The 27,065-nt window shown below is 42.0% G+C and overlaps 1 protein-coding gene across 3 annotated transcripts in view; it reads right to left on the reverse strand.

Annotated features, from left to right (window-relative positions):
* Positions 1-3,998: 3,998 nt before the first annotated feature.
* LDHC (lactate dehydrogenase C) overlaps positions 3,999-27,065 on the reverse strand; it is a 42,165-nt gene continuing 19,098 nt past the window's right edge. For all 3 annotated transcript variants that reach the window (XM_063641057.1, XM_055282219.2, XM_055282220.2), the window contains 4 exons: positions 20,865-21,038; positions 17,145-17,262; positions 8,887-9,010; positions 3,999-4,287 (listed from right to left, as the gene is read on the reverse strand). In XM_063641057.1, the coding sequence (XP_063497127.1) occupies positions 4,123-4,287; positions 8,887-9,010; positions 17,145-17,262; positions 20,865-21,038 (581 nt within the window). In that variant the 3' untranslated portion in view covers positions 3,999-4,122. The remainder of the gene's footprint in view (positions 4,288-8,886; positions 9,011-17,144; positions 17,263-20,864; positions 21,039-27,065) is intronic.

The raw sequence follows: 27,065 nt of genomic DNA on the forward strand, positions 1-27,065 counted from the left end.
GCGGTGTTGGTGGTTGGCCGGCTGCAGAAGGCGCACGAGGTGCGGCAGGCACAACGCAGTGCAGGGCCTCTGCTGTCGGGCGAAGTTGTTTGCCTGGAACCCATCCACCAGAGAGCCCAAGTAATTTTATTTCTAACCAAAACTTGTCTGGAAGTATCTGAAAAGGACTTTTTGACTCTCACTTGGAAATTTTTCCCCAGCCCTGTAGGAGAAAGGGACCTCAAGATTAACTTTTACCACCTCAAATGTGAGCTAAAGTAGAAAAAGTAAAATTTTAAAACTCTGGGCCGAGCGTGGTGGCTCATGCCTGTAATCCCAGCACTCTGGGAGGCCAAGGCGGGCGGATCACCTGAGGTCAGGGGTTCAACACCAGCCTGGCTAGCATGGTGAAACCACGTTTCTACTAAAAATACAAAAATTAGCTGGACGTGGTGGTGCACGCCTGTAATCCCAGCTACTTGGGAGGCTGAAGCACAAGAATTGTTTGTGAACCTGGGAGGCAGAGGTTGCAGTAAGCCGAGATTGTGCCACTGCACTCCAGCCTGGGTGACAGAGACCCTGTCTCAGAACAACAACAACAAAACTGTATGCAAAAGGAATTTTGAAATAAGATATGAAACCTGAAGAATTTGATGAGTGCAGTGCCAATTTATAACCATTTTTACAAGATGAAGGGAAAGCTCAATTCATTATTAAGTAGATAAATGTAGAATCCACACTTTGGGAGGCCAAGGCGGGTAGATTACCTGAGGTCAGGAGTTCGAGACCAGCCTGGCAAACATGGCGAAACCCCATCTCTATTAAAAATTAGCCGGGTGTGGTGGCACGCACCTGTAATCCCAGCTACTCGGGAGGCTGGGGCAGGAGAATCGTTTGAACCAGGGAGGTGGAGGTTTTGGTGAGCCGAGATCATGCCACTGCACTCCAGCCTGGTTGACAGAGTGAGACTCCGTCTCAAAAATAAAAAATAAAAATAAAAATGTAGAATTGAAAATCAGTCTGGAATAAACCAAGGTTTCTACTTCTCCCACCACATTTTAACTAATTGTTTTCTCATTTGTGAATCATAATACGTAATTTTGATGGTTAATATTGAGTGTCAACTTGATTGGATTGAAGGATGCAAAGTGTTGAACCTGGGTGTGTCTGTGAGGGTGTTGCCACAGGAAATTATCATTTGAGTCAGTGGGCTGGAAGAGGCAAACCCACCCTCTATCCGGGTGAGCACCATCTAGTCAGCTGCCAGCACGTCTAGGATAACAGCAGGCAGGGAACGTGGAGGGACTAGACTAGCTAAGTCTTCCAGGCTTCATCTTTCTCCTGTGCTGGATGCTTCCTGCCCTCAAACATTGGACTCCTAGTTCTTCAGCTTTGGAACTCCGACTGGCTTCCTTGCCACTGCACTCCAGCCTGGGCGACAGAACGAGACTCCGTCTCAAAAACAAACAAACAAACAAACAAAAATTAGCCGGGCGTGGTAGCAGGCACCTGTAGTCCCAGCTACTCGAGAGGCTGAGGCAGGAGAATTGCTTGAACCTGGGAGGTGGAGGTTGCAGTGAGCGGAGCTTGCGCCACCGCACTGCAGCCTGGGTGACAGAGCAAGACTCCATCTCTTAAAAAAAAAAAAAAATATATATATATATATATACACATATATATATGTATATTTGTCAGGCAAGGTTGAGCTTTGGAGAACCAAACGCTTGTAATATCTAAGATTTTTTTTTTTTTACCTTTTCCTCCCTCCCCCCTACCCAGAACCAATTTTCAGCCACTTGGGGACATGTAGAGCAGTTTTACTTACTAGAATGTTCCCTGTAGAAACTGTATCAATTTTTCAGCCTTTTAATCTCTACAAGAATTTCCTAAAATGAAGTTTTGATGTACAAACAAGCTTTTAAAAAAGCCAAAACCCACAGAAGACTCCCCTTGCCCTCATCCTAACTCAACTGATAATAACTGTATACATTCAAGGGAAGATGCTGAAGAAAAAGGGGAAATAATAAAATAATGGGACACTAATCATGATCAGGAGTAGATGACCAGAATGAAAGCTATCAAGAGAGCAAGAATAACAGATTATGAGGGTAAGCCATGACTCTCTGACCAAATGAGTCAGCCTTCGCTAGTCATGCCAGTCCTCAGGGGCTGCATATCTACCTTCTGATCTTTCCCATTGGTCCAGTTCTAGTCTTAATTTGTAAATTGACCAGGAGTGGTGGCTCATGCCTATAATCCCAGCACTTTGGGGGGCCGAGGCAGGAGGACTGCTTGAGCCCAGGAGTTGAAGACCAGCCTGGGCAACATGGTGAAACCCTGTCTCCAAAAAATACAAAAATCTGCAGGGTGTGGTGGCATGTGCCTGTAGTCTCAGCTACTCAGGAGGCTGGGGTGGGAGGATCTGATGAGCCCAGGAGTTCGAGGCTGCAGCGAGCCACAATTACCTGCTGCACTCCAGCTCCAGCCTGGGTGACAGAACAAGACCTTGTCTAAAAAAAGAAAAAAAATTGTAAATTACCTTGATACTGATTTCTTAGTTTTTGTTTTATTGTATAGTTCCTATAGCTGCCTTAAATTTCTTGTGGAATCAAGGAAATACTTCATATGTATGTATATACTATATAAATCAGTAGAAGCATTTTCACCTTTAGACACCAACAGGGAGCTATTAATGACTATTATCAAACATTAGTCAACAATCAGCCAGGCGCAGTTGCTCACACCTGTAATCCCAGTACTTTAGGAGGCTGAGGTGGGCAGCTCACTTGAGGTCAGGAGTTCAAGACCAGCCTGGCCAACATGGTGAAACCCCGTCTCTACTAAAAATACAAAAATTAGCCAGGCGTGGTGGCGGGTGCCTGTAATCCCAGCTACTTGGGAGGCTGAGGCAGAAGAATCACTTGAACCCAGGAGGTGGAGGTTGTAGTGGGCAGAGATCATGTCACTGCACTCTAGCCTAGGTGACAGAGTGAGACTCCGTCTCAAAAAGGAAAAAAAAAATTAGTCAAAAATCAATTCGTTGAGGTACCCTAAATACTCACTGTGGATACTTGAGGGCAGAGATAATGTCATACTGATTTCATAACTAGACCATAGCAAGCATAGTAATAGTCTGCTGCACAAATAACTGAGGATGGTATAAGCTCCCCAGGTGATATTTCAATTGAGACACCAAATCAACTATTTGAGTTTATATGACTGGTATAATACTTACAGAGTTGAATACAATCTTATTTAAATTTTTTACATCATAAAGTTACATCTGTATCTTCTTCTTGTTTCTGCTTTTCTTCTGTGTTCTTCTTCTTCTTTTGAGTCTGAGTCTTCCTCTGTGGCCCAGGCTGGAGTGCAGTGGCACAATCATAGCCTTGAACTCCTGGGCTCAAGTTATCTACTGGTCTCAGTCTCCCAAGTAGCTGGACTACAGATGCAGGCCACCACATCTAATTTCTTTATTTTTGTAGAGATGGGGTGTTGCTATGTTGCCAAGGCTGGTCTCAAACTCCTGGACTCATGTGATCCTCCTGCCTCACCCTCCCAAAGCCCTGGGACTACAGCCATGAGCCACTGCACTCAGTTTTTTTTATTTCTTTTTGATATATATGGTCTTAAAAATAAGCATTTATAATGATTTTTTTTTGAGACAGAACCTCACTCTGTCGCCCAGGCTGCAGTGCCCGGCCACATTTATAATGATTATACATAAACATATGACGCTAATGTAATGAAGTGAATATGCTGGTACTCTAATGGACAAAAGCACAAGATAAAATTGTGATACTAGAAAAAGGACTTGGTTTGTGAAAAGAATCAAAGCTCTATATTATAGTGATTATACATATTCTACTACATCTGAAGGCACTCTAACATATGTGACATACCTCAGAAGTATAACTTACACCTGTACAGACTGGGTATCATTAGAATAGAGCTATAAAGTATCCTTAAAGAGGAAAATCTCTTTACCATTTGCTCGTTCTAATCTTGACAGACTAGAATTATGTCACAGGTCTCCAATTTGTTTTTATTTTTTAAAGATCAAATGAAAATACTTTCAAAATTTAAAATACACAGCCTGCTATCTTCTGTTCTCCAAACAGTGGAACATTAGAAGGCTTTAATTTAAAATATTAGATCCTTTTGAGTATTCCAAAGTGTTTCTGCACTCTTCTTGAAAAGGGCCTCCTCCTCAGAATTCAAGTTAATTTTCACAACATCTGAGACACCATTCCGCCCCAAGACACAAGGGATACTGAGAAAGAGTTCTTCTTTTATTCCATATAATCCCTGAAAGGCAAGATAAGATATTGTTCAAATAACCTGATATGGAAAAGCAGCTATGCAAAAGGGCATCAAAATAAGAGTAGACAGGAGAGACTAAAGCATTCAACAAGAATCGCTCAGAGGGTGGCAGAGTGATGATCAGCACAAGCAAGAGCATCCTTATAAGCATGTGGAACTTACATTCAATGACATGAAGAAGATGCCAGAGGCCTTTAGAAGGACCAAGAAAGGTACAATTTACCTTATCCCTCACCAGGTCATCTTTTGGTCCACAGGAAAGGATGTCATGCAGTCTTTCATGATGCCATTTTATCAAATGGAGGACTACGAGGATCGAGTAACTTGTGTGTAGTCCAAACTACATCAAGGCAACAGTGAAGCAGGAGGTGACTGGGAAGGCTCTGCTTCATACCTTTACAGCAGGGAGCATCATTGAGTTTGGACAATGGGTGCTACGGGTGGCATTTTAAGCCTCCAGAGGTAAGCCCCCAGTGGAGCCTACAGATACTCTTACATGCCCGGTGGGGCCTGTGCCTCCCATCACCAGTTGCAATGGAATGCACTCCTGCCCTTCTGTACTCCTATACACCACCTCCACCTGAGTTCTATCTAGGACCTCCCATCATGGATAGGGCCATAAAACAGGTGCAGCCCCATGGCACTGCCCTATCCTGGGCCCCTGGAACCTCCCATCAGAAGCCCCAAAATTCCCTCCATTCCTGCAGCCAAGGCCAAGAAGCAGCTGCCAGAGCCTATTACAACCTAGGCAACTCACACAACATCTACATGCATATGTACCAGCCTCCACCACCTCCATACTACCCTCCCTGGTCTTGGAAGATAGGAAAACTCAATATACCCCCAAAAAATTAAAATTAAAAAAATGTTAAAAGACACACAGTCAAAAAAAAAAAAAAAAAAAAGACACCCAGTAGACCCCTCACACTTCCCTGCCTCCTACCACTCATCACTCTTTACCCCTCTCCTTGGGGCTGAGTCTGGGGTTGTGGGAGAAGGGAAGGCCTTGTTCTTCTCCAGGACTGATTATAAACAGTTACCAGGAATGGCGTTGAAGGAAGAGGGGAGGCTCCTTGACTCTGGAGCAGTGCCTCACAGCTTTCCATGCCACAGAGCCCACGGGCGCTATTCAGCCATGCTTCCCTCTCACCATCTCTGGGACTCTCCTCAGGCGCACAAGGTGTGCCCCTTGTTCCTGTTTTGCTCTAGTAACTTCTCCCCACAGGGGGATTCTCTGGTTACCTCCTCTACCATAGTCTAGCTCCCTCATTTTGGTAGCCACTTTACACTCAACCTCATAAGCACCATCAGATCAGCCAAGTGTCATCCCTGAGGGTACCCTGCCAGGAACTACTTACATTCCTTCCACTTTGGCATCTGCCTAGCTGTGGAAAGCCACTGTCTTTTTCAGACTGTCAATCCACATTCTATTCAGCCAGGCTCCAGCCACAGTCATACTGAAATTCGCTTCCCTATCCTCTTTTTTTTTTTTTTTTTCTAGGAGACAGTGTCTCGCTGTGTCACCCAGGCTGGAGTGCAGTGGTGCAGTCATAGCTCAATGTTGCCTGGACCTCCTGGGCTTAAGCAATCCTCCCACTTCAGCCTCCCAAGTAGTACACACCACCATGCCTGGCTATTTTTCTTTTCATTTTTTATAGAGATGGAGTCTTGTTATGTTGCCCAGGTTGGTCTCCAGCTCCCTCTCCGATCCTTGATCATTCTGTTGCCAACTCTGTGACATTTGAAGCTTTAACATGAGCTTCCATGGGTGTAACCAGAGGCAAGGCCTCTGATGGTGGCAGAGGAAGAAGTCCCTCTGCTTCCCTACTGGTTATTTCCAGAATTTGTTTCCCTTTACCTCCTGTCATCTCTCTTCTCTCTAGAAGAGGCACCTCAGACTGGAATTCGAGAATTCATTTCCACCCATCATGCCATCTGAGGACTGCTGGGTGGGCTGGGAACAAGGGCTCCTGCCTGAATCCTGGGACCAAGCCTGGCCCTGTGTGCTAACTGTGACCTGCTGCTAGCCTCCTCAGCCTACCCTTTTCCCTTTAAGCTTTATGCCTGGTTAGTGATAATTTCCCCTGGATATATTAGATTTTGTTCTCATTTGCTCTTGGACCGGCTGTGAAATACAGAGATTGTTTAAAGAGAATTCCCTATTTATTTGACAAAAAAAAAAAATCCAATTAATACATTAATGTGAAATAAACTCTGCACACCTTGATTTGGTGAAAATGTGAAGTAGTAAAAGTGAAGTAACTGGGAAAGAAAGAAAAAATAAGAATATACAAATGACTCTGCTTGTAATGTCAAATGTTTAAATGTTCCCTATAAAATATAACTCAGCAGGGCGCAATGGCTCATGCCTGTAATTCCAGCGCTTTGGGAAGCCAAGGTGGGTGGATCGCTTCAGGTCACGAGTTCAAGACCAGCCTGGCAGCAGCACAAAACCCCTTCTCTACTAAAAATACAAAAAATAGCCAGGTGTGGTGGTGCATGCCTGTAATCCCAGCTACTTAGGAGGCTGAGGCACGAGAATCACTTGAACCCAGGAGGCAGAGGTTGCAGTGAGCTGAGATTGCGCCACTGCACTCCAGCCTGGGCAAGAGTGAGACTTCATCCCTCCCCAAAATATTAAAATTAAATTAAAATATAATGTCCATTGACTTGTTCGGTAAAGGCTATTAAATATTAATATTACTCAGTTTCTTCACTGATTACTCATTTGACACTTCCTTGACTCTTTCTCCAGAGTCCTCGAGGGGTAGTTGCTTATTCTCCCATAGGTTCTGCAGCCTCAGAAAAGAAGGGGTGTGTGGTATCCATTGTGCACTCTTCATTGCCTCTTCCAAATCTTTGGTTTTTTTTTTTTGTTTTTGAGACCAGAGTCCCATTCTGTTGCCCAGGCTGGAGTGCAGTGACATGATCTTGGCTCACTGCAGCTTGTGCCTCCTGGGTTCAAGCGATTCTCTTGTCTCAGCCACCCAAGTAGCTGGGACTACAGGCGTGCACCACCATACTCAGCTAATTTTTGTATTTTTAGTAGAGGCGGGGTTTCACCATGTTGACCAGCTGGTCTCAAACTCCTGACATCAAATGACCCACCTGCCTCAGCCTCCCAAAATGCTGGGATTACAGGCGTGAGCCACTGCATCTGCCCTGTTCTTCCAAATCATTAATCCCCTGCTCTTATAAAAACAAAACATATTCTCCCTATTTTTTAAAGATCATCTAATTCAGCTCTTCTTCCCTTTGTAATGACTAACCTCCTGGTTATTCAATCTCATTCACAGACTGACACATGGCTCACAGTCTTCTCTGTCTATCTCAATTTCTGCCATTATCCTTGTTAACTTCAATATGCATAAGAATAATCCAACCAAAATTCCCTTTCCAGTTTCTAGACTTTTTTCGCTTATGAAACCTTCTGCTCCCACTCCCATTATCCTACTCCTTTTACTACCTCCTTTCACTAAAAATAGAGAAATCGGCAGGCTGTGGTGGCTCACGTCTGTAATGCCAGCAATTTGGGAGGCTGAGGCAGGCGGATCACGAGGTCAGGAGATCGAGACCATCCTGGCTAACACAGTGAAACCCCATCTCTACTAAAAATACAAAAAAAATTAGCCGGGTGTGGTGGTGGGTACCTATAGTCCCAGCTACTTGGGAGGCTGAGGCAGGAGAATGGCGTGAACCTGGGAGGTGGAGCTTGTAGTGAGCCGAGATCGCACAACTGCACTCCACAGCCTGGGTGGCAGCGTGAGACTCCTTCTCAAAAAAAAAAAAAAAAAATAGACAAGTCATCAGATGCTTCCAATGTCAAATATACAAATCTACATGCATCAGTACACATTCTCTGTTAACTCCTGCCCCTCCTCCTTTTAGGGGTAATGCCTACAACTATGCTCTGGACTCCATCCCCCTCTGCTTACCACTTCTGTCTTCATCCTCTCCCTCGGTAGTTGATCTTTACTATAAGCATCTTATCTGTGTAACAAACAAACTTCTTGCCCTGATTTTCCTTACTTTCACAACCAAATTCCTAAAAATAGCTATTACACTTGTCTTAATTTCCTCAGTCTACACCAGTGGTTCTCAGCCAGAGGTATTATAGGATCTAAGCCTGCAGCTACTGGGAGCCATCTTTGTTGCCCCATGGAAAAAGTCTGCATGAGTTGGAAGCCAATGAAGGAAAAAGATGAGCCAAGAGAATGGAGAGAAAAGACAGCTCTCATAATATCGTCTGAGTACCAGAATCAGGCTTCCTTGGCATTTCAGTTACATAAGCCAATATATTTTCTTTTTGCATAAGCTAGTTTGAGTTGGCTTCACACTGTTTATAGGCCAGGGCTCAAAACTGTGTCCAAAACTGTAAACATGATCTTCAAACCTGGTTCTCTTTCAGGATTCCCTTCCTTAGGTCAAGATATCTGTATTTTTTTGACCTGACCTGAGGTCAAGGTCTTTGTATTTTTTATTCACTATTATATCCTCAACATCTTGTACACTGCCTGACATATAGTAGTGACTCAATAAATATTAAAGTTAAGAATGATAAATGAAGATTTAATTTAAGCCTACCTTAACCATGGTGGAAACTGGGTGCACTCTCCTAAGATTTTTCAAAATGGATCCTACCAGATCCATCACAGACAGTCCAATAGCCCAAGAGGTATACCCCTTCAGCTTGATAATTTCATAGGCACTACAGTTGTAGAAAGTAAGAAAATCAAAATCATAATAAGTCAACCCAGAGAAAACATAATATTCTTCAAGCATCCATTTTGAAGTAATCTACATGTCAATGCAATTGTATTATAATTTTCTCATAGATTTCTTATAGAATTTATAAACAGGCAACAAAACTTTCTATACCGGTCTAATAAAACTTCACTACATACTTTATTACTTTTTTATTGATTATTATTATTTTTTTTTGAGACAGGGTCTTTCTTCCTTGCCCAGGCTGGAGGGCAGTTGTGTGTGATCGTGGCTCACTCCAACCTCTGCCTCCTGGGCTCATGCAATCCTCCCTCCTCAGCTTCCCAAGTAGCTACTTGGGAGTACAGGCATGAGCCACTATGCCTGGTTAATTTTTGTGTTCTTTGTAGATACAGGGTTTTGCCATGATGCCCAGGCTGGTTTCAAACTTCTGAGCTCAAGCAATCTGCTCGCCTCGGTTTCCTGGAGTGCTGGTATTATAGGTGTGAGCCACCGTGCCCAGCCTACTTACTTTAAGTAAAAATTAATTTACCACTTTTTTAATCATAAAGGCAGAATACTAGGACAAATGTGCCACTCAAGATGAAACTAGCTTTTAATATTTTTTGTATTGTTGCTTAAATATGCAACATAGAAACTAATCACCTTGAAAGTTACCATATAAATCTCTTAGACCATTTAAAATTGTTACTAGTGGCCGGGGGCAGTGGCTCACATCTGTAATCCCAGCACTTTGGGAGGCCGAGATGGGTGGATCACGAGATCACAAGTTTGAGACCAGCCTGGCCAACACTGGCCAACACAGCGAAACCCCATCTCTACTAAAAATACAAAAATTAGCCAGGTGTGGTGGCATGTGCCTGTAGTCCCAGCTACTCGGGAGGCTGAGGCAGGAGAATCACTTGAACCTGGCGGGCAGAGGTTGCAGTGAGCCTAGACTACACCATTGCACTCCAGCCTGGGAGACTCCATCTCAAAAAAAAAAAATTGTTACTAGCTTGCCAATGTAAATTTATATAGTTGTAAGCTGTGTGTATATATCTTTCCTAAGAATATATCACTAAATCAATAATAAATGAATATGGAAAATATTCATGATACATTTTCAAAGGAAAATAGCACAATACTAAACATTATGCATTTTCTTATCTCTGGCTTGTAAAAAATATAAATTTTTATACAAACTTTAGAGCTGCATCAACCCACCAAGTTATTAATAGTGATTATTTTCACAAGACAGGCTTACGGGTGAGTCTTCTTTATGCCTGGCTGAATTTCCTTATTTCCTACAATTAATATTTATTATATATTTGCATTGCTACAAATAGTGGTCTCAGGTTTGGATTGACAGTCAACTTCACTGGACAAAGAAGGTTTAATTTAGCACTAAGTTTATTTAACTTTTAGAAAGGATATAGAACAAGAAGCACAGACTGTACAGCATATCATTCATATCAGGAGGTCTTATAACTACCCCGTTTTAAAGCCCCAAGAATGCACATAACACACTTGGTTGCCAAAGATAAGGCACATATATATATATACCACCTGAACACAGGGAGGTTGGGCCTGGACTGTTCCTACAGTAGTGTCCTATGATTTGACTATCAGTCCAAAATCAGGGCCACTATCAGAGGCCATGCAATACTTTTGATGACAAAAGTACTTTTAGACCCTCAATTCTATATGGCCAAGACTCTGGGGGTAAGTAAAAGGAAAGGGAAAGAGGGTCTGCCTGGCACCTGATTGACAGCATACTGTCTATGAGTTGAAGAAAAGAAAGCTCTACAGTAGATAACTGGGGACAAATCTCACCAGCTGAATCTGGATGACAGATTTATCCTCTCAGGTATTAACAAAATGGATTGAGAAACAGAAGAAAGTTGAGAATGGCTAAAAACATAATCCTTTAGTTGTTATTAACCATCCTGATGAAAATAAAATTGCTGGTGTAAAAGAAACGGTAAAGGGAGCAAATAGAAGAAATAGTTTCAAGGCTGGTACTTTAAGACAAAAACTGATACACATTGTAAACCAAATGCCCTCTTGGGAACAAGTAAGGACATCCTATTAAATCATGATGTCATTCCTCTGCAATTGGTGGTTAGACAACAGCAAATCAGAAGCTGTTGTGTAAAAAGAGCTAAGTAGTTTTTAGATAAATATTAGCGCACCCTGAGGATTGTTTATAATTATAGATCCTCTGCTAAATGATCAAGAGGCAAATAATTTAATTTTAGATACTGTAGAGTTGAGAGGACCAATAGTGATAAGTACTGATCTGAAACACATTGGAATATTTGGTATTCAAATCACACAGGACTTCAATGGGAAATGTGATCTTAATCCTTGTTCCCTTAAAGCAAGTGTCTCAAATTAAAAAGGAACTGCCCGAGCACAGTGGCTCACACCTGTAATCCCAACACTTTGGGAGGCCGAGGTGGGCAGATTGCTTTAGCTCAGGAGTTTAAGACCAGCCTGGGGAACATGGTGAAACCCCATTCCTACCAAAAATACAAAAAGTGGCGAGGCATGGTGGCATGCAGCTGTATTCCTAGCTACTCAGGAGGCTGACGTGTAAGGATGGCTTGAGCCTGGGAGTCAGAGGTTGCAGTAAGCCAAGATCATGCCACCACACTCCAGCCTGGATGACAGAGCCAGACTCTGTCTCAAAAAAAGAAAAAAGAAAAAAAAGAACTACCATTCTCTGTGGTACAATTATTAGTGACTGGGTAGATAAAAGACCAACACTGTGACAGCCCTATGGGAGGTAGATGGGCTGCTCCATAACACTTGGAAACCACTATTGGTTAAAACAAGTTCCTTAGTGGGCGGGGGGTATGGATGTGCCTCCAGACCAATTAGATCCCTGCATTTATTGGAGACTGGTCTCCTGGCCCCTATAGCTGAAAATATATGGGCATAAGGGACATTTTTTGTTGAGAAGTATAGGAAAAGATACTGTAATATTAATACATATTGTGTTTTCTAGGGATTAATTTAACCTCTCATTCAAAGCTTTTTGGTGAAACAAAGCATTTGTAGGTTCCCTTAAGAGAATTTAAGAAAATTAAACATACCAATAATGATTGCCAAAGTAAAAGATATTTTGGTAAATTGACCCAAAACTTTCAATTGATGTGATACTTATGGAAATAGTTTGGCCAAAAAAAGAAATATATTTGCTTTAGAAATATAAAAACAGCGTGGTGGCTCTGGGAGGCTGAGGCGGGCAGATCACCTGAGGTCAGGAGTTGGAGACCAATTTGGCCAACATGGTGAAACCCCATCTCTACTAAAAATATGAAAACTAGCCAGGTGTGGTGGTATGCTCCTGTAGTCCCAGCTACTCAAGAGGCTGAGGCATGAGAATCACTTGAACCCAGGAGGCTGAGGTTGCAGTGAGCCAAAATTGCCCCACTGCACTCCAGCCTGGGCAACAGAGCAAGACTCTGTCTCAAAAAAAAAAAAAAAAAAAAAAGAGAGAGAGAAAGAGATAAAACATGTGATTGAATGTGTGTATCAACACCTTTAATAAGACGCAAATGATAGTAAATGACGGAGGGGGAAAAAAGACAGTCTAGTTGGTTAAGAATTACCAAAACATTGTGAAGGATTCTGTTTACCTACTGTGTCTTATAGATTCTAGTGGTTGTAGATGTACTAACTTGTCTTTTTCTATTTATAAAATATTGAAGAAATGTTTGTCAAATGAACTCTGAAGAATATATGATACAAAGATAATAATCTGAGGTCATGGAAAGGTACCAAGGGTAAAGGGTTAACAGTGGATATGAGCCCTTTCGAAAAAGCCAGAAGTAAGTGGGAAGATAACCTTGAGTTTGAGTTCAGGCAACATAGTTTTCTAGATATAAAAATTAGTTAAGATAAATGTGGACTATTAACTATAATAGAACTAGGTTATCAGCACTGGATTTTATGAAACCATTGATTTGTGCATTGTATCAGGACTAGCAGGACTGGGATCAAGTATGCAGATCCTGAGGGCTATGTGACAAGAAGTGCATTAAGAACTGTTGAGAATTTCCTTCTTTTGCAGTTAAAAAAAAAAAAAAAAACTGTTGAGAACCAAAGGCAGCCGCTTTCCTGTGTTGGGGAAGTCTGCCCCCATGTCAGCTTCCTTCTTTGTAACTGAGTGTGCCCCATGCAGTGATAAGGCCTAGAAGCTACACCTAAGCATTGCAATACTGTTGTTTTGTTTTGTTTTGTTTTGTTTTTAGACAGAGTCTCCCTCTGTCACCCATGCTGGAGTGCAGTGGCGTGATCTCAACTCACAGCAATCTCCACCTCCCGGGTTCAAGTGATGCCTCAGCCTCCCGAATAGCTGGGATTACAGGAGCCCGCCACCAAGCCCAGCTAATTTTTGTATTTTAATAGAGACAGGGTTTCACCATGTTGGGCCAAGCTGGTCTCGAACTCCTGACCTTAAGAAGTGATCTACCCGCCTCAGCCTCCCAAAGTGCTGGGATTACAGGCATGAGCCACCACGTCTAGCCGCATTAAAATACCTTCTAAAGGGCCGGGCGTGGTGGCTCATGCCTGTAATCCCAGCACTTTCGGAGGCCAAGGCAGGCGGATCATGAGGTCAAGAAATTAAGACTCCTGGCCAACATGGTGAAACCCCGTTTCCACTAAAAATACAAAAATTAGCTGAGCATGGTGGCGCGTGCTTGTAGTCCCAGCTACTCAGGAGGCTGAGGCAGGAGAATTGCTTGAACCCGGGAGGTGGAGTGCAGAGCCCACCACTGCACTCCAGCCTGGCAACAGAGCGAGACTCCATCTCAAAAAAAAAAAAAAAAAGAAATACCTTCTAAAGAAGACACTGATATGCTATACTGTGTTTTCTTCCTGGTATGCTTTCACCATGCTAGATAAACTTAATACTAGGTGAAAACCTATTACGTCCTGTGAGTCAGACAGTCTGAATTTCAGACAACAATTCGTGGCTATATACTTTTAATATTGTTGTTGTTGTTGTTTTGTTTGTTTGTTTGTTTTTAAGAGACAAGGTCTCACTCTGTTGCCCAGGTTGGAATGCAGTGGACTATCATTGTTCATTGCAACCTTGCATTCCTGGGCTCAAGTAATCCTCCCATCTCAATCTCCCAGGTAGCTAAGACTACAGGTATGCAACAGTACAACTAGTTAATTTTTTAATGTAATTTTTTTTTTTTAAGGGACAGGATCTTTCTTTGCTGTCCAGGCTAGTGTGCAGTGGTGTGATCGTACCTCTGCGAGTTTGAGTTGAGCCTAAAACTCCTGGGCTCAAGTGATCTTCCTGCCTTAACCACCCCAGTAGGTGGGACTACAGACATACCACCAGTAGGTGGGACTACAGACATACCACCATGCCTCGCTAATTTTTAAAAATTTTTTGTGGACACATGATCTCACTCTGTTGCCCCAGCTGATCTGAAATGCCTGGCCTCAAACAGTCCTCCTACCTCAGCCTCCCAAAGTGTTGGGATTACAGATGTGAGCCACTGCACCCAGCCTTCACTGCTTTTTTTTTTTTTTTTTGGAGACAGAGTCCCGCTCTGTCGCCCAGGCTGGAGTGCAGTGGCACGATCTCGGCTCACTGCAAACTCTGCCTCCCGGGTTCATGCCATTCTCCTGCCTCAGCCTCCTGAGTAGCTGGGACTACAGGCGCCCACCACCACGCCCGGCTAATTTTTTGTAGTTTTAGTAGAGACAGGGTTTCACCATGTTACCCAGGATGGTCTCGATCTCCTGACCTCATAATCCGCCCGCCTCAGCCTCCCAAAGTGCTGGGATTACAAGCATGAGCCACCGTGTCCGGCCAACTGCTTTTTTTTTTTTTTTTTTTGAGGTGGAGTCTCGCTCTGTCGCCCAGGCTGGAGTGCAATGGCGCTATCTCGGCTCACTGCGAGCTCCGCTTCCCGGGTTCATGCCATTCTCCTGCCTCAGCCTCCCGAGTAGCTGGGACTACAGGTGCCCGCCACCACGCCCAGCTAATTTTTTGTGTGTTTTTAGTAGAGACGGGGTTTCACTGTGTTAGCCAGGATGGTCTTGATCTCCTGACCTCGTGATCCACCCACCTCGGCCTCCCAAAGTGCTGGGATTACAGGCATGAGCCACCGTGCCCAGCCCTGCTTTTTTAACTATGGTAAAATTTATCATCTTAACAATTATAGTTCAGTGGCATTAAGTACATTAACACTGCTGTGCAGTCATTACCACTATCCTCTCAAATGTTTTCATCTTCCCAAACTGTTGCTCTGTACTCATACACGTTGCCATGTTACTCTTTATAACCAAAAATAAAATAATATAAACTTTTAAAACTAAAAGGCATTTAAGAGAATAAAAACTCACCCATGATCACTTGTTATATTATGTGACGTTTTAGTCTCTGCCCTAATTCTTACACATTTTTGTTTTATTATTTTATTTATTTATTTGTTTGTTTGTTATATTTGAGACACAGTCTTGCTCTGTTGCCAGGCTGGAGTGCAGTGGTGCGATCTCGGCTCACTGCAACCTCCACCTTCCTGGGTTCAAGCGATTCTCCTGCCTCAGCCTCCTGAGTAGCTGGGATTACAGGGGCGCACCATGACACCCGGCTAATTTTTTTTTTTTTTTTTTTTTGCTATTTTACTAGAGACGGAGTTTCACCATATTGGCCAAGATGGTCTTGATCTCCTGACCTCATGATCGGCCCACCTCGGCCTCCCAAAATGCTGGGATTACAGGCATGAGCCACTGTGCCCAGCCTATTATTTATTTGTCTTTTTTCTGAGACGGAGTCTTGCTCTGTTGCCCCAGCTGGAGTGCACTGGCACGATCTTGGCTCACTGCAGCCTCCACCTCCTGGGTTCAACCAATTCTCGTGCCTCAGCCTCCCAAGTAGCTGGGATTACAGGCACGCACCACCACACCTGGCTAATTTTTTTTTTTTTTTTTTTTCTAGTAGACACGGTTTTCACCATGTTGGCCGGGCTGGCCTCAAACTCCTGACCTCAGGTGATCTGCCCATCTTGGCCTCCCAAAGTGTTGAGATTATAGGCATGAGCCACCATGCCCGGCCTCTTACACATTTTTGTAGGGTTGTTGTAAGTATACATACAGTAGACTTGAGGTTTTTGTTAAGTTCAATATTCCAAGCTGTGAATATCCAAAAGTGATTTTTAAGTTCTTTTTTCTTTTTTTTTTTTTTTTTTGAGATGGAGTTTCACTCTTGTCGCCCAGGCTGGAGTGCAATGGCGCTGTCTTGGCTCACTGCAACCTCTGACTCCTGGGTTCCAGTGATTCTCCTGCCTCAGCCTCCCAAGTACCTGGGATTACAGGCGCCCATCACCACACCCAGCTAATTTTTGTATTTTTAGAAGAGATGGGGTTTTACCATGTTGTTCAGCTGGTCTCGAACTCCTGACCTCAGGTGATCCACCCGCCTTGGCCTCCCAAAGTGCTGGAATTACAGGCGTGAGCCACCCCGCCCAGCCAATTTTTAAGTTCTATAACTTCTACTAATATGTAACTTGACTTTTGACTAACGCATGAAGAATAATCCTGTGTGCTGTTAAGGCTAATATATATGGAGTCAGATGCTTCATTTATAAGAAAACCATATTGATTTCTGATCATCTGCATTAGCTTAATGTTTCATCTACTCAAATGATGAACATTTAATAAGTTCTTGGCATGGTTCTAGCATTTTACATGTAGTATTAAATTATTTACTCTCTATAATAGCCCTGTAAAGTAGGTTCTATAATTATCCTCATTTTGAAGATGAGTAAACAACTTTTGATATTTTAAGTAATTTCCCAATATCGTATCACTAATAAATGATGAAGCAGGTTTCAAACCTGGACAACCTGGCTCCAAAGTCCATGCTCATAATCACTATGCTTTTATTACTCTCAAATATATGAGTTGTGAAATAATAAGTACCTTTTCTTTTTGAAAAATGCCCCCAAAAAGAAAGCTATGTATAAGTCTGAATTTAGTGATTTTCAGGAGCCTAGAGTTATTTATCTCACAAAAAGCAAGGATCAACTACTTGATTTTTGTCTGTGATATTTATTCTTAAGACTGATTATTAAGGCATTAAGAAACTTAATAGGTACTATTACCTTTGAATAACTTGTTTATGGATATTTTTCCAGTGTTCCTTATCTGAATCCATTCCTAATTTAGGGTCCAGAGTCTTCAGAGCAACGCCAGCAACATTCACCCCACTCCATAAGGGCACTAAAAAATACAGATCTCAAAATAAACTCTTCTTCCCAATATTGCATCAGGAGTTTGAGTTCAGTGTTGTTTTTTTAAGTTAGGTTGCACCTGATATGGTTCAGATGTTTGTCCCCTCCAAATCTCATGTTGAAATGTAACCCCTAGTGTTGGGGGTGGGAAGTGTCTGATCATGGGTGCAGATCCCTCATGAATAGCTTAGCATCATCCCCTGTTGATGAGTGAGTTTTCACTCTGAGTTCATGTGAGATCTGGTTGTTTAAAAGTGTATGGCACCTCCTCTCTCTCTTTTGTTTCCACCCTCACCATGTGATACATCTACTCCTCCTTTGCCTTCTGCCATGATTGCAAGCTTCCTGAGGCCCTCATCAAGAGCATATCTTGGAGCTATGCCTGTATAACCTGCAGAAGCACAAGCTAAATTAAACCTCTTTTCTTTATAAATTACTCAGCCTCAGGTATTTCTTTTTTTTTTTTCTTTTTCACTCAGGCTGCAGCATAGTGGCTTGATCTCAGCTCACTGTAACCTCCACCTCCCAGGTTCAAGGGATTCTTCTGTTTCAGCCTCCCGAGCAGCTGGGATTACAGGTGTGTGCCACCACACCCAGATTTTTTTTGTATTTTTAGTAGAGATGGGGTTTCGCTATGTTGGCCAGGCTGGTCTTAAACTCCTGGCCTTAAGTGATCCACACGCATTGGCCTCCAAAAGTGCTGGGATTACAGGCATGAGCCACTACTCCTGGCCAGGTATTTCTTTTTTTTTTTTTTTTTGAGACGGAGTCTCGTTCTGTCGCCCAGGCTAGAGTGCAGTGGCGCGATCTCGGCTCACTGCAAGCTCTACCTCCCGGGTTCATGCCATTCTCCTGCCTCAGCCTCCCGAGTCGCTGGGACTACAGGTGCCCACCACCACGCCTGGCTAATTTTTTGTATTTTCAGTAGAGACAGGGTTTCACCGTGTTAGCCAGGATGGTCTGAATCTCCTGACCTCCTGATCCGCCCACCTCTGCCTCCCAAAGTGCTGGGATTACAGGCGTGAGCCACCGTGCCCGGTCCTGGCCAGGTATTTCTTTACAGCAACACAAAAATGGCCCAAAATACCACCTTACACCATACATAAAAATAGGTTTCAAATGTATAAAAGAGGGAAATGTAAGAAATAAAATTATAAGGTTGTTAGAAAATATGTAGTAGATTTATAATTGTGTGGTATAGAAGGCATTTTTAAGCAACATACATTTTTTTAAGCAATATGCAAAATGCAGCATAAACAAAGAAAAAGACTGATAAGAAAGATAAAATATAAGCAATTAGAGGGAAAAGAATATCAAATTAATACCATACTTCTCAACAGTAAAAAAAGAGCCAAGGAGGAATAACTGTCAATCTAGAATCTCACATCCAATTAACCTGTCATTCCAGAATAAGATGAGACTAAAACAGTCATATAAACAACACCAACAGGATAGAGTTCAGGAAGAAATAAATAGAATTCAGGCGAAAAAATTAGATGGAGAAAATAAAGATAAGCAATACAACTGGCAAACCTGTAAATGAATCTAGACAAGTATTAACTATTCAAATAATAATAATTATAACCAGTTTGGTGGATATAAGAACAGTATGGATACAGAAAAGAAATTAATAATTACACGTGTGACAGAAAGAAGATGGTGTCAACATCATAAAAAAGACGATGATCAAACTAAAAGCATTCTAAGATCTTTGTATTATCCCAGCCGGGCACAGTGGCTCATGCCTATAATCCCAGCACTTTGGGAGGCTGTGGCGGGTGGATCACCTGAGGTCAGGAGTTTGAGACCAGCCTGACCAACATGGCAAAACCCTGTCTCTACTAAAAATACAAAATTAGTCGGGTGTGGTGGCACATGCCTGTAATCCCAGCTACTGAGGAGGCTGAGGCAGGAGAATCGCTTGAACTCAGGAGGCAGAGGTTGTGGTGAGCCGAGATCACACCATTGCACTCCAGCCTGGGCAACAAGAGCGAAACTCTGTCTCAAAAAAAAAAAAAAAATCTTTGTATTATCCCAAAGGAGAGTAAATAAATTTATCATCTGAGGTCAAGTATGAATGTTAAAAATTTATAACCATTTATAAGGTAAGTGTATAATTCAAAGTATTAGAGGAAATTAAAGAAAGTAGATCCAATGGAAAGCAGAAAAAGAGAAAGGAAACCGAAAAATCATGCTAAATAGAATACTAAATATGTTCAAATTAATACTAATCAGAATATACTGTTTTCTAAAAATAAAGTTATAGAATATTAAATGTGAGAAATTAAAATACACCAGAGAAAATTAGTTTTAATGAACTTCAGGAAAAATAACACAAGCCAACAGGGTCAAAGTAAGGCTCTGGTTGAAGAAATATTTGTCCAAATCAAATAAAGTATTTGTTATATTATGGCTCTTGGATTATAAAGAAAAGGGCACTCTAAATGTTTTGAATAAATAAATGAATGTTTGAACAAATGGTCTTTATTCTCAATTGGTTTATTGCCATTATGGAAAGAAGATTTACATACATGACACAATTAAAGAACACTAAAAAGTATAAAGTTCTAACCATGTAGCAGAGACTAAACGTTTAAATTCAGTAAAGAGAGAGGTTGGTGTGGCCTGAATAGTTAAAATCACATATTATTTCATTTATATGAAAAATCTGGAATAAATAAATCTACAGAATGAGAAAGTAGATTAGTGGTTGCCTGGGGCTAGGGTAGGGGAAAAAATGTGGATTTCATTTTGGGCTGATGAAAAGATTCTGTATTTAGACCGTGGTGATGTTAGTACAACCCTGTGAATATACCAGAAACTCATGAATTCTGTAATTTGCTGGTTGAATTTTATGGTATGTGAATTGTATTAGTCCATTCTCACATTGCTATAAAGAAATACCTGAGACTAGGCAACTTACAAAGAAAAGAGGTTCAACTGGCTCACAATTCTGCAAGCTGTACAGGAAGCACAATGCTGGCATCTGCTTGGCTTCCTGGGAGGCCTCAGGAAACTTTCAATCACGGAAGAAGGCGAAGGGGAAGCAGGAGTGTCTTATATGGCTACAGCAGGAGAAGGAGGGAGAAAGGGGGGTGGTGCCACACACTTTTAAACAACCATATCTCACAAGAACTCACTATTGTGAAAACAGTACTACGGCGGATGGTGTTAACCATGACAACCTGCCTCCATGATCCAACCACCTCCCACCAGGCCCCAGCTCCCACACTGGGGATTACAATTCAACATGAGATTTGGGCAGGGACACAGATCCAAACCATATCATGAATTATGTCTTAATAAAGCTGTTTAAAAAAATCACAATAAATAAAAAAGTATTACAGATAAGAGAAACACTCATATTGACTATTAAAACAGCTATATGCTTTGTGGACTATTTTATGAAAGATGGCTAAATCAATGCTGCAAAAGATTGAAACTAAAGGAATAGTAAAAGTTACACCAGGGAAATACCAACAAAATTAAACTTATACAACTATATTAATATCAGGAAAAAAACTTTAAAGGAAATAAGCATTAGTAGAGATAAGAAGGGTAGTCACATAATAATAATAGATTTATACTTACCACTAGAATCACCATGTTCTCCAATAATCCAACCATGGCAGCTTGTGGGGTGGACACCCAACTTTTCTCCAATTAGGTAACGGAAACGGGCAGAGTCTAGATTACAACCACTTCCAATTACACGAGTTACAGGTAAGCCACTTATCTTCCAGACTATATATGTCAAAATATCCACTAAGAAGAAAAATTTCATGTTAGAAAAAGATTCATCGTAACTTAAAAAAAATTTTTTTTTCCTGAATACATAGATGAATTGTTTTAGAGTCAAATACAGATTTACTACAAAGTGAAGCAAATCACTGGCTAGGTGCGGTGACTCATGCCTGTAATCCCCCAGCACTTTGGGAGGCTTAGGTAGGTGGATCACTTGAGGCCAGGACTTTGAAACCAGCCTGGCCAACATGGTGAAACTGTCTCTACCAACAAATACAAAAATTAGCCAGACATGGTGGCACACACCCGCATTCCCAGCTACTTGGGAGGCTAAGAAGGAACCAGAAAACCAACCTTGGTAATATAACAAAATAAGGCTCGTCAACACCCCCCAAAAATCACACAAGTTCACAAGCAATGGATCCAAACCAAGAAGAAATCCCTGGTTTACCTGAAAAAGAATTCAGGAGGTTAGCTATTAAGCTAATCAGGGAGGGACCAGAGAAAGGCAAAGCCCAATACAAGGAAATAAAAAAAAAAGATACAAGAAGTGAAGGGAGAAATATTCATGTAAATAAACAGCTTAAAGAAAAAACAATAAAACATTCAGGAAACTTTGGACACACTTTTAGATATGTGAAATGCTCTGGAAAGTCTCAGCAATAGAATTGAACATGCAGAAGAAAGAAATTCAGAGCTCAAAGACAAGGTCTTCAAATTAACCCAATTCAACAAAGACAAAGAAAAAGAATAAGAAGATATGAACAAAACCTCCAGGACGTCTGGGATTACGATAAACAACCAAACCTAAGAATAATCGGTGTTCCTGAGGAAGAAGACAATTCTAAAAGCTTAGAAAACATATCTGGTATTTGGGGAGATAATCAAGGAAAACCTCCCGGCCTTGCTAGAGACCTAGACATGCAAATACAAGAAGCACAAAGGACACCTGGGAAATTCATCGCAAAAAGATCTTTGCCTAGCACACTGTCATCAGGTTACCCAAAGTTAAGACAAAGGAAAGAATCTTAAGAGCTGTGAGACAGAAGCACCAGGTAACCTATAAAGAAAAATCTATCAAATTAACAGCAGATTTCTCAGCAGAAACCCTACAACCTAGAAGGTATTTGGGCCCTATCTTCAGCCTCCTCAAACAAAACAATTATCAGCCAAGAATGTTGTATCCAGTGAAACTAAGAATCATATATGAAGGAAAGATACAGTCATTTTCAGACAAACAAATGCTGAGAGAATTTGCCACTACCAAGCCACCACTATAAGAACTGCTAAATGGAGCTCTAAATCTTGAAACAAATCCTGGAAACACATCAAAACAGAGCCTCTTTTTTTTTTTTTTTTTTTTCCTTTTTTTGAGATGGAGTCTTGCTCTGTCGCCCAGGCTGGAGTGCAGTGGCATGACCTCAGCTCACTGCAACCTCTGCCTCCCAGGTTCAAGCAATTCTCCTGCCTCAGCCTACCGAGTAGCTGGGACTACAGGTGCCCACAACCATGCCCAGCTAATTTTTGTGTTTTTAATAGAGACAGGGTTTCACTATGTTGGGCAGGCTGGTCTTGAACTCCTGACCACAGGTGATCCGCCCACCTTGGCCTCCCAAAATGCTGGGATTACAGGCACGAGCCACTGTGCCTGGCCCTGAACTTCCTTAAAGCATAAATCACACAGGACCTATAAAACAAAAACACAAGTTAAAAAGCAAAAACAAACATACAAACAAAAACCCAAAGTACACAGGCAACAAAAAGCATGATGAATACAATGGTACCTTGCATTTCAATACTAACACTGAATGTAAATGGCCTAAATGCTCCACTTAGAAGATACAGAACTGCAGAATGGAAAAGAACTAACCAACCGTCTGCTGTCTTCAGGAGACTCACCTAACATACAAGGACTCACATAAACTTTTTTTTTTTTTTGAGACAGAGTCTCGCTCTGTCGCCCGGGCTGGAGTGCAGTGGCGCAATCTTGGCTCACTGCAAGCTCCGCCTCCCGGGTTCACGCCATTCTCCTGCCTCAGCCTCCGAGTAGCTGGGACTACAGGCGCCCGCCACCGCGCCCGGCTAATTTTTTGTATTTTTTAGTAGAGACGGGGTTTCACCGTGGTCTCGATCTCCTGACCTCGTGATCCACCCGCCTCGGCCTCCCAAAGTGCTGGGATTACAAGCGTGAGCCACCGCGCCCGGCCGACTCACATAAACTTAAAGGGGTGGAAAAAGGCATTTCATGCAAATGGACACCAAAAGTGAGCTGGGGTAGATATTCTTGTATCAGATAAAACAAACTTTAAAGCAACAGCGGTTAAAAGAGACAAAGAGGGACATTATATAATGGTAAAAGGCCTTGTCCAACAGGAAAATATCACAGTCCTAAACATATATGCACCTAACACTGGAGCTCCCAAATTTATAAAAGATTTACTAATAAACCTAAGAAATAAGACAGACAGCAACACAATAATAGTGGGGGACTTCAATACTCCTCTGACAGCAACAGACAGGTCATCAAGACAGAAAGTCAACAAAGAAACAGTGGATTTAAACTATACCTTGGAACAAATGGATTTAACAGATCTATACAGAACATTTCATCCAACAACCACAGAATACACATTCTATTCAACAGCACATGGAACTTTCTCCAAGACAGACCATATGATAGGCCATAAAACGAGCCTCAATAAATTTAAGAAAATTGAAATTATATCAAGCACTCTCAGACCACAGTGGAATAAAACTGGAAATCAACTCCAAAAGGAACTTTCAAAACCATGCAAATACATGGAAATTAAATAACCTGCTCCTGAATGAGCACTGGGTCAAAAATGAAATCAAGATAGAAATTAAAAATTCTTCTAACTGAATGACGGTAATGACAAAACCTATCAAAACCGCTAGGATACAGCTAAGGTGATGCCAAGAGGAAAGTTCATAGCCCTAAATGCCTACATCAAAAAGTCTGAAAGATCACAAAAGACAATCTAAGGTCACACCTCAAGGAACTAGAGAAACAAGAACAAACCAAACCCAAACCCAGCAGAAGAAAGGAAATAACCAAGATCAGAGCAGAACTAAATGAAATTGAAACAAAAAAGTACAAAAGATAAATGAAACAAAAAGCTGGTTCTTTGAAAAGATAAATCAAATTGATAGACTACTAGCAAGATTAACCAAGAAAAGAGAGCAGGCTGGGTGCAGTGGCTCACATATGTAATCCCAGCACTTTGGGAGGTGAGGCGGTGGATCACCTGAGGTTCAGGAGTTCCAGACGAGCCTGGCCAACGTGATGAAACCCTGTCTGTACTAAAAATTTAAAAATTAGCTGGGCGTGGTGGCGGGCACCTGTAACCCCAGCTACTCGGGAGGCTGAGGTGGGAGAATCACTTGAACCCGGGAGGTGGAGGTTGCAGTGAGCCGAAATTACGCCCTTACACTCCAGCCTGGGTGAAAGAGCAAAACTCTGTTACAAAAAAAAAAAAAGAGCAAATCCAAATAACCTCATTAAGAAATGAAACAGGAGATATTACAACTGACACCACTGATCATTCAAGGCTACTATGAACACCTTTGTGCACATAAACTAGAAAACCTAGAAGAGATGGATAAATTCCTGGAAATATACAACCTTCCTAGCTTAAATCAGGAATAATTAGATACCCTGAATAGACCAATAACAAGCAGCGAGATTGAAATGGTAATTAAAAATTACCAACAAAAAGAAGTCCAGGATCAGATAGATTCACAGCAGAATTCTACCAGACACTCAAAGAAGAATGGGTACCAATCCTTTTGACACTATTCCACAAAACAGAGAAAGAAGGAACCTTCCCTAATTCATTCTATGAAGCCAGTATCACCCTAATACCAAAACCAGGGAGGGACACAACCAAAAAAGAAAACTACAGACCAATATCCTTCATGAACGTAGATGCTAAAATCCTTAACAAAATACTAGCTAACCGAATCCAAAAACATATCAAAAAGATAATCCACCATGATCAAGTGGGTTTCCTGCCAGGGATGCAGGGATGGTTCAACATACACAAGTCAATAAACATGCTATACCACATAAACAGAATTAAAAACAAAAATCACATGATCATCTCAATAGATGCAGAAAAACCATTCAACAAAATCTAGCATCCCTTCATGATTAAAACCCGCAGCAAAATCAGCATACAAGGGACATCCTTAATGGAATAAAAGCCATCTATGGGATGGGCACAGTGGCTCACACCTGTAATTCCAGCACTTTGGGAGGCTGAGGCATGTGAATCACCTGAGGTCAGGAGTTCAAGACCAGCCAGACCAATATGGTGAAACCCTGTCTCTACTAAAAATACAAAAAATAGCTAGGTGTGGTGATATACACCTGTGGTCCCAGCTACTTGGGAGGCTGAGACAGGAGAATTCCTTGAACCCGGGAGGCAGAGGTTGCAGTGAGTCAAGATTGCACCAGACTCTGTCTCAAAAAAAAAAAAAAAAAAAAAAAAAAAGCCATCTATGGCAAAACCACAGCCAATATAATACTGAATGGGGGAAAAGTTGAAAACATTCCCTCTGAGAACAGCAACAAGACAAGGATGCCCACTGTCACCACTCCTCTTCAACATACTACTGGAAGTCCTAGCCAGAGCAATCAGACAAGAGAAAGAAATAAAGGGCATCCAAATCGGTAAAGTGGAAGTCAAACTGTCCCTGTTTGATCATTTACCTTGAAAACCCCGGCTGGGTGCTGTGGCTCACGCCTGTAATCCCAGCACTTTGGGAGGCCGAGGCAGGCGGATCACCTGAGGTCAGGAGTTTGAGACCAGCCTGGCCAACATGGTGTAACCTCGTCTTTACTAAAAATACAAATACAAAAATTAGCCAGGAGTGGTGGTGTGCACCTGCAGTCCCAGCAACATGGGAGGCTGAACAGGAGAATCACTTGAACCCGTGACAAGGAGGTTGCGGTGAGCCAAGGTCATGCCACTGCATTCCAGCCTGGGACACAGAGCAAGACTCCATCTCAAAAACAAAAAACAAAAACACACATACAAACACACACAATGATATTGGATTGGCTAAAATTTATTTTATTTTATTTATTTATTTTTATTTTTATTTTTTGAGACAGAGTTTCACTCTTGTTGCCCGGGCTGGAATGCAATGGTGCGATCTCAACTCACCACAACCTCCACTTCCCAGGTTCAAGTGATTCTCCTGCCTCAGCCTTTTGAGTAGCTGGGATTACAGGCATGCACCACCACACACCCAGCTAATTTTTATTTTTAGTAGAGATGGGGTTTCACTACGTTGGCCAGGCTAGTCTTGAACTCTTGACCTCAGGTGATCCACCTGCCTTAGGCTCCCAAAGTGTTGCGGGCATTACAGGTGTGAGCCACCATGCCTGGCCTGGATTGGCTAAAATTTAAAACTGCTTTTTGGTTTTTTTGTTTTTTTTTTTTTTTTTGAGACAAGTTTTCACTCTGCCACTCAGGCTGGAGTGCAGTGGCACAACCACAGCTCACTGCAGCCCAGACCTCCCAGGCTTATGCAATCTTCATACCCAGCTTTTTTACTTTATTTTATGTACAGACAAGGTCTCCCTATGTTGCCCACACTGGTCTCAAACTCCTAGGCTCAAGCGATCCTTCTGCCTCAGCCTCCCAAAGTGTGAGGATTACAGGCATGAGCCACAATGCCCAACCTGTTTGGTAATTTCTGATAGAGTTAAACATATACCTACCATATAACCCACCTATGTTACTCCCAGGTATTTTTCCAAGAGAATTAAAGACATACGACCACACAAATACTTACACACAAATTATGATATTAGTTTCATTCATAATAGCCCAAAACTGGAAATAACCTCAATATGTTTCAACAGATGAATAAACAAAATAGCATTTTAAATGTATAAACAATGGCTGGGTGCAATAGCTCACATCTGTAATCCCAGCACTTTGGGAGGCCAAGGCGAGTAGACTGCCTGAGCTTAGGAGTTCCAGACCAGACTGGACAAAATAGTGAAACCCCACTTCT

Source organism: Symphalangus syndactylus, chromosome 6, assembly GCF_028878055.3.
Source record: "Symphalangus syndactylus isolate Jambi chromosome 6, NHGRI_mSymSyn1-v2.1_pri, whole genome shotgun sequence".
In the NCBI taxonomy this organism is placed as follows: domain Eukaryota; kingdom Metazoa; phylum Chordata; class Mammalia; order Primates; family Hylobatidae; genus Symphalangus; species Symphalangus syndactylus.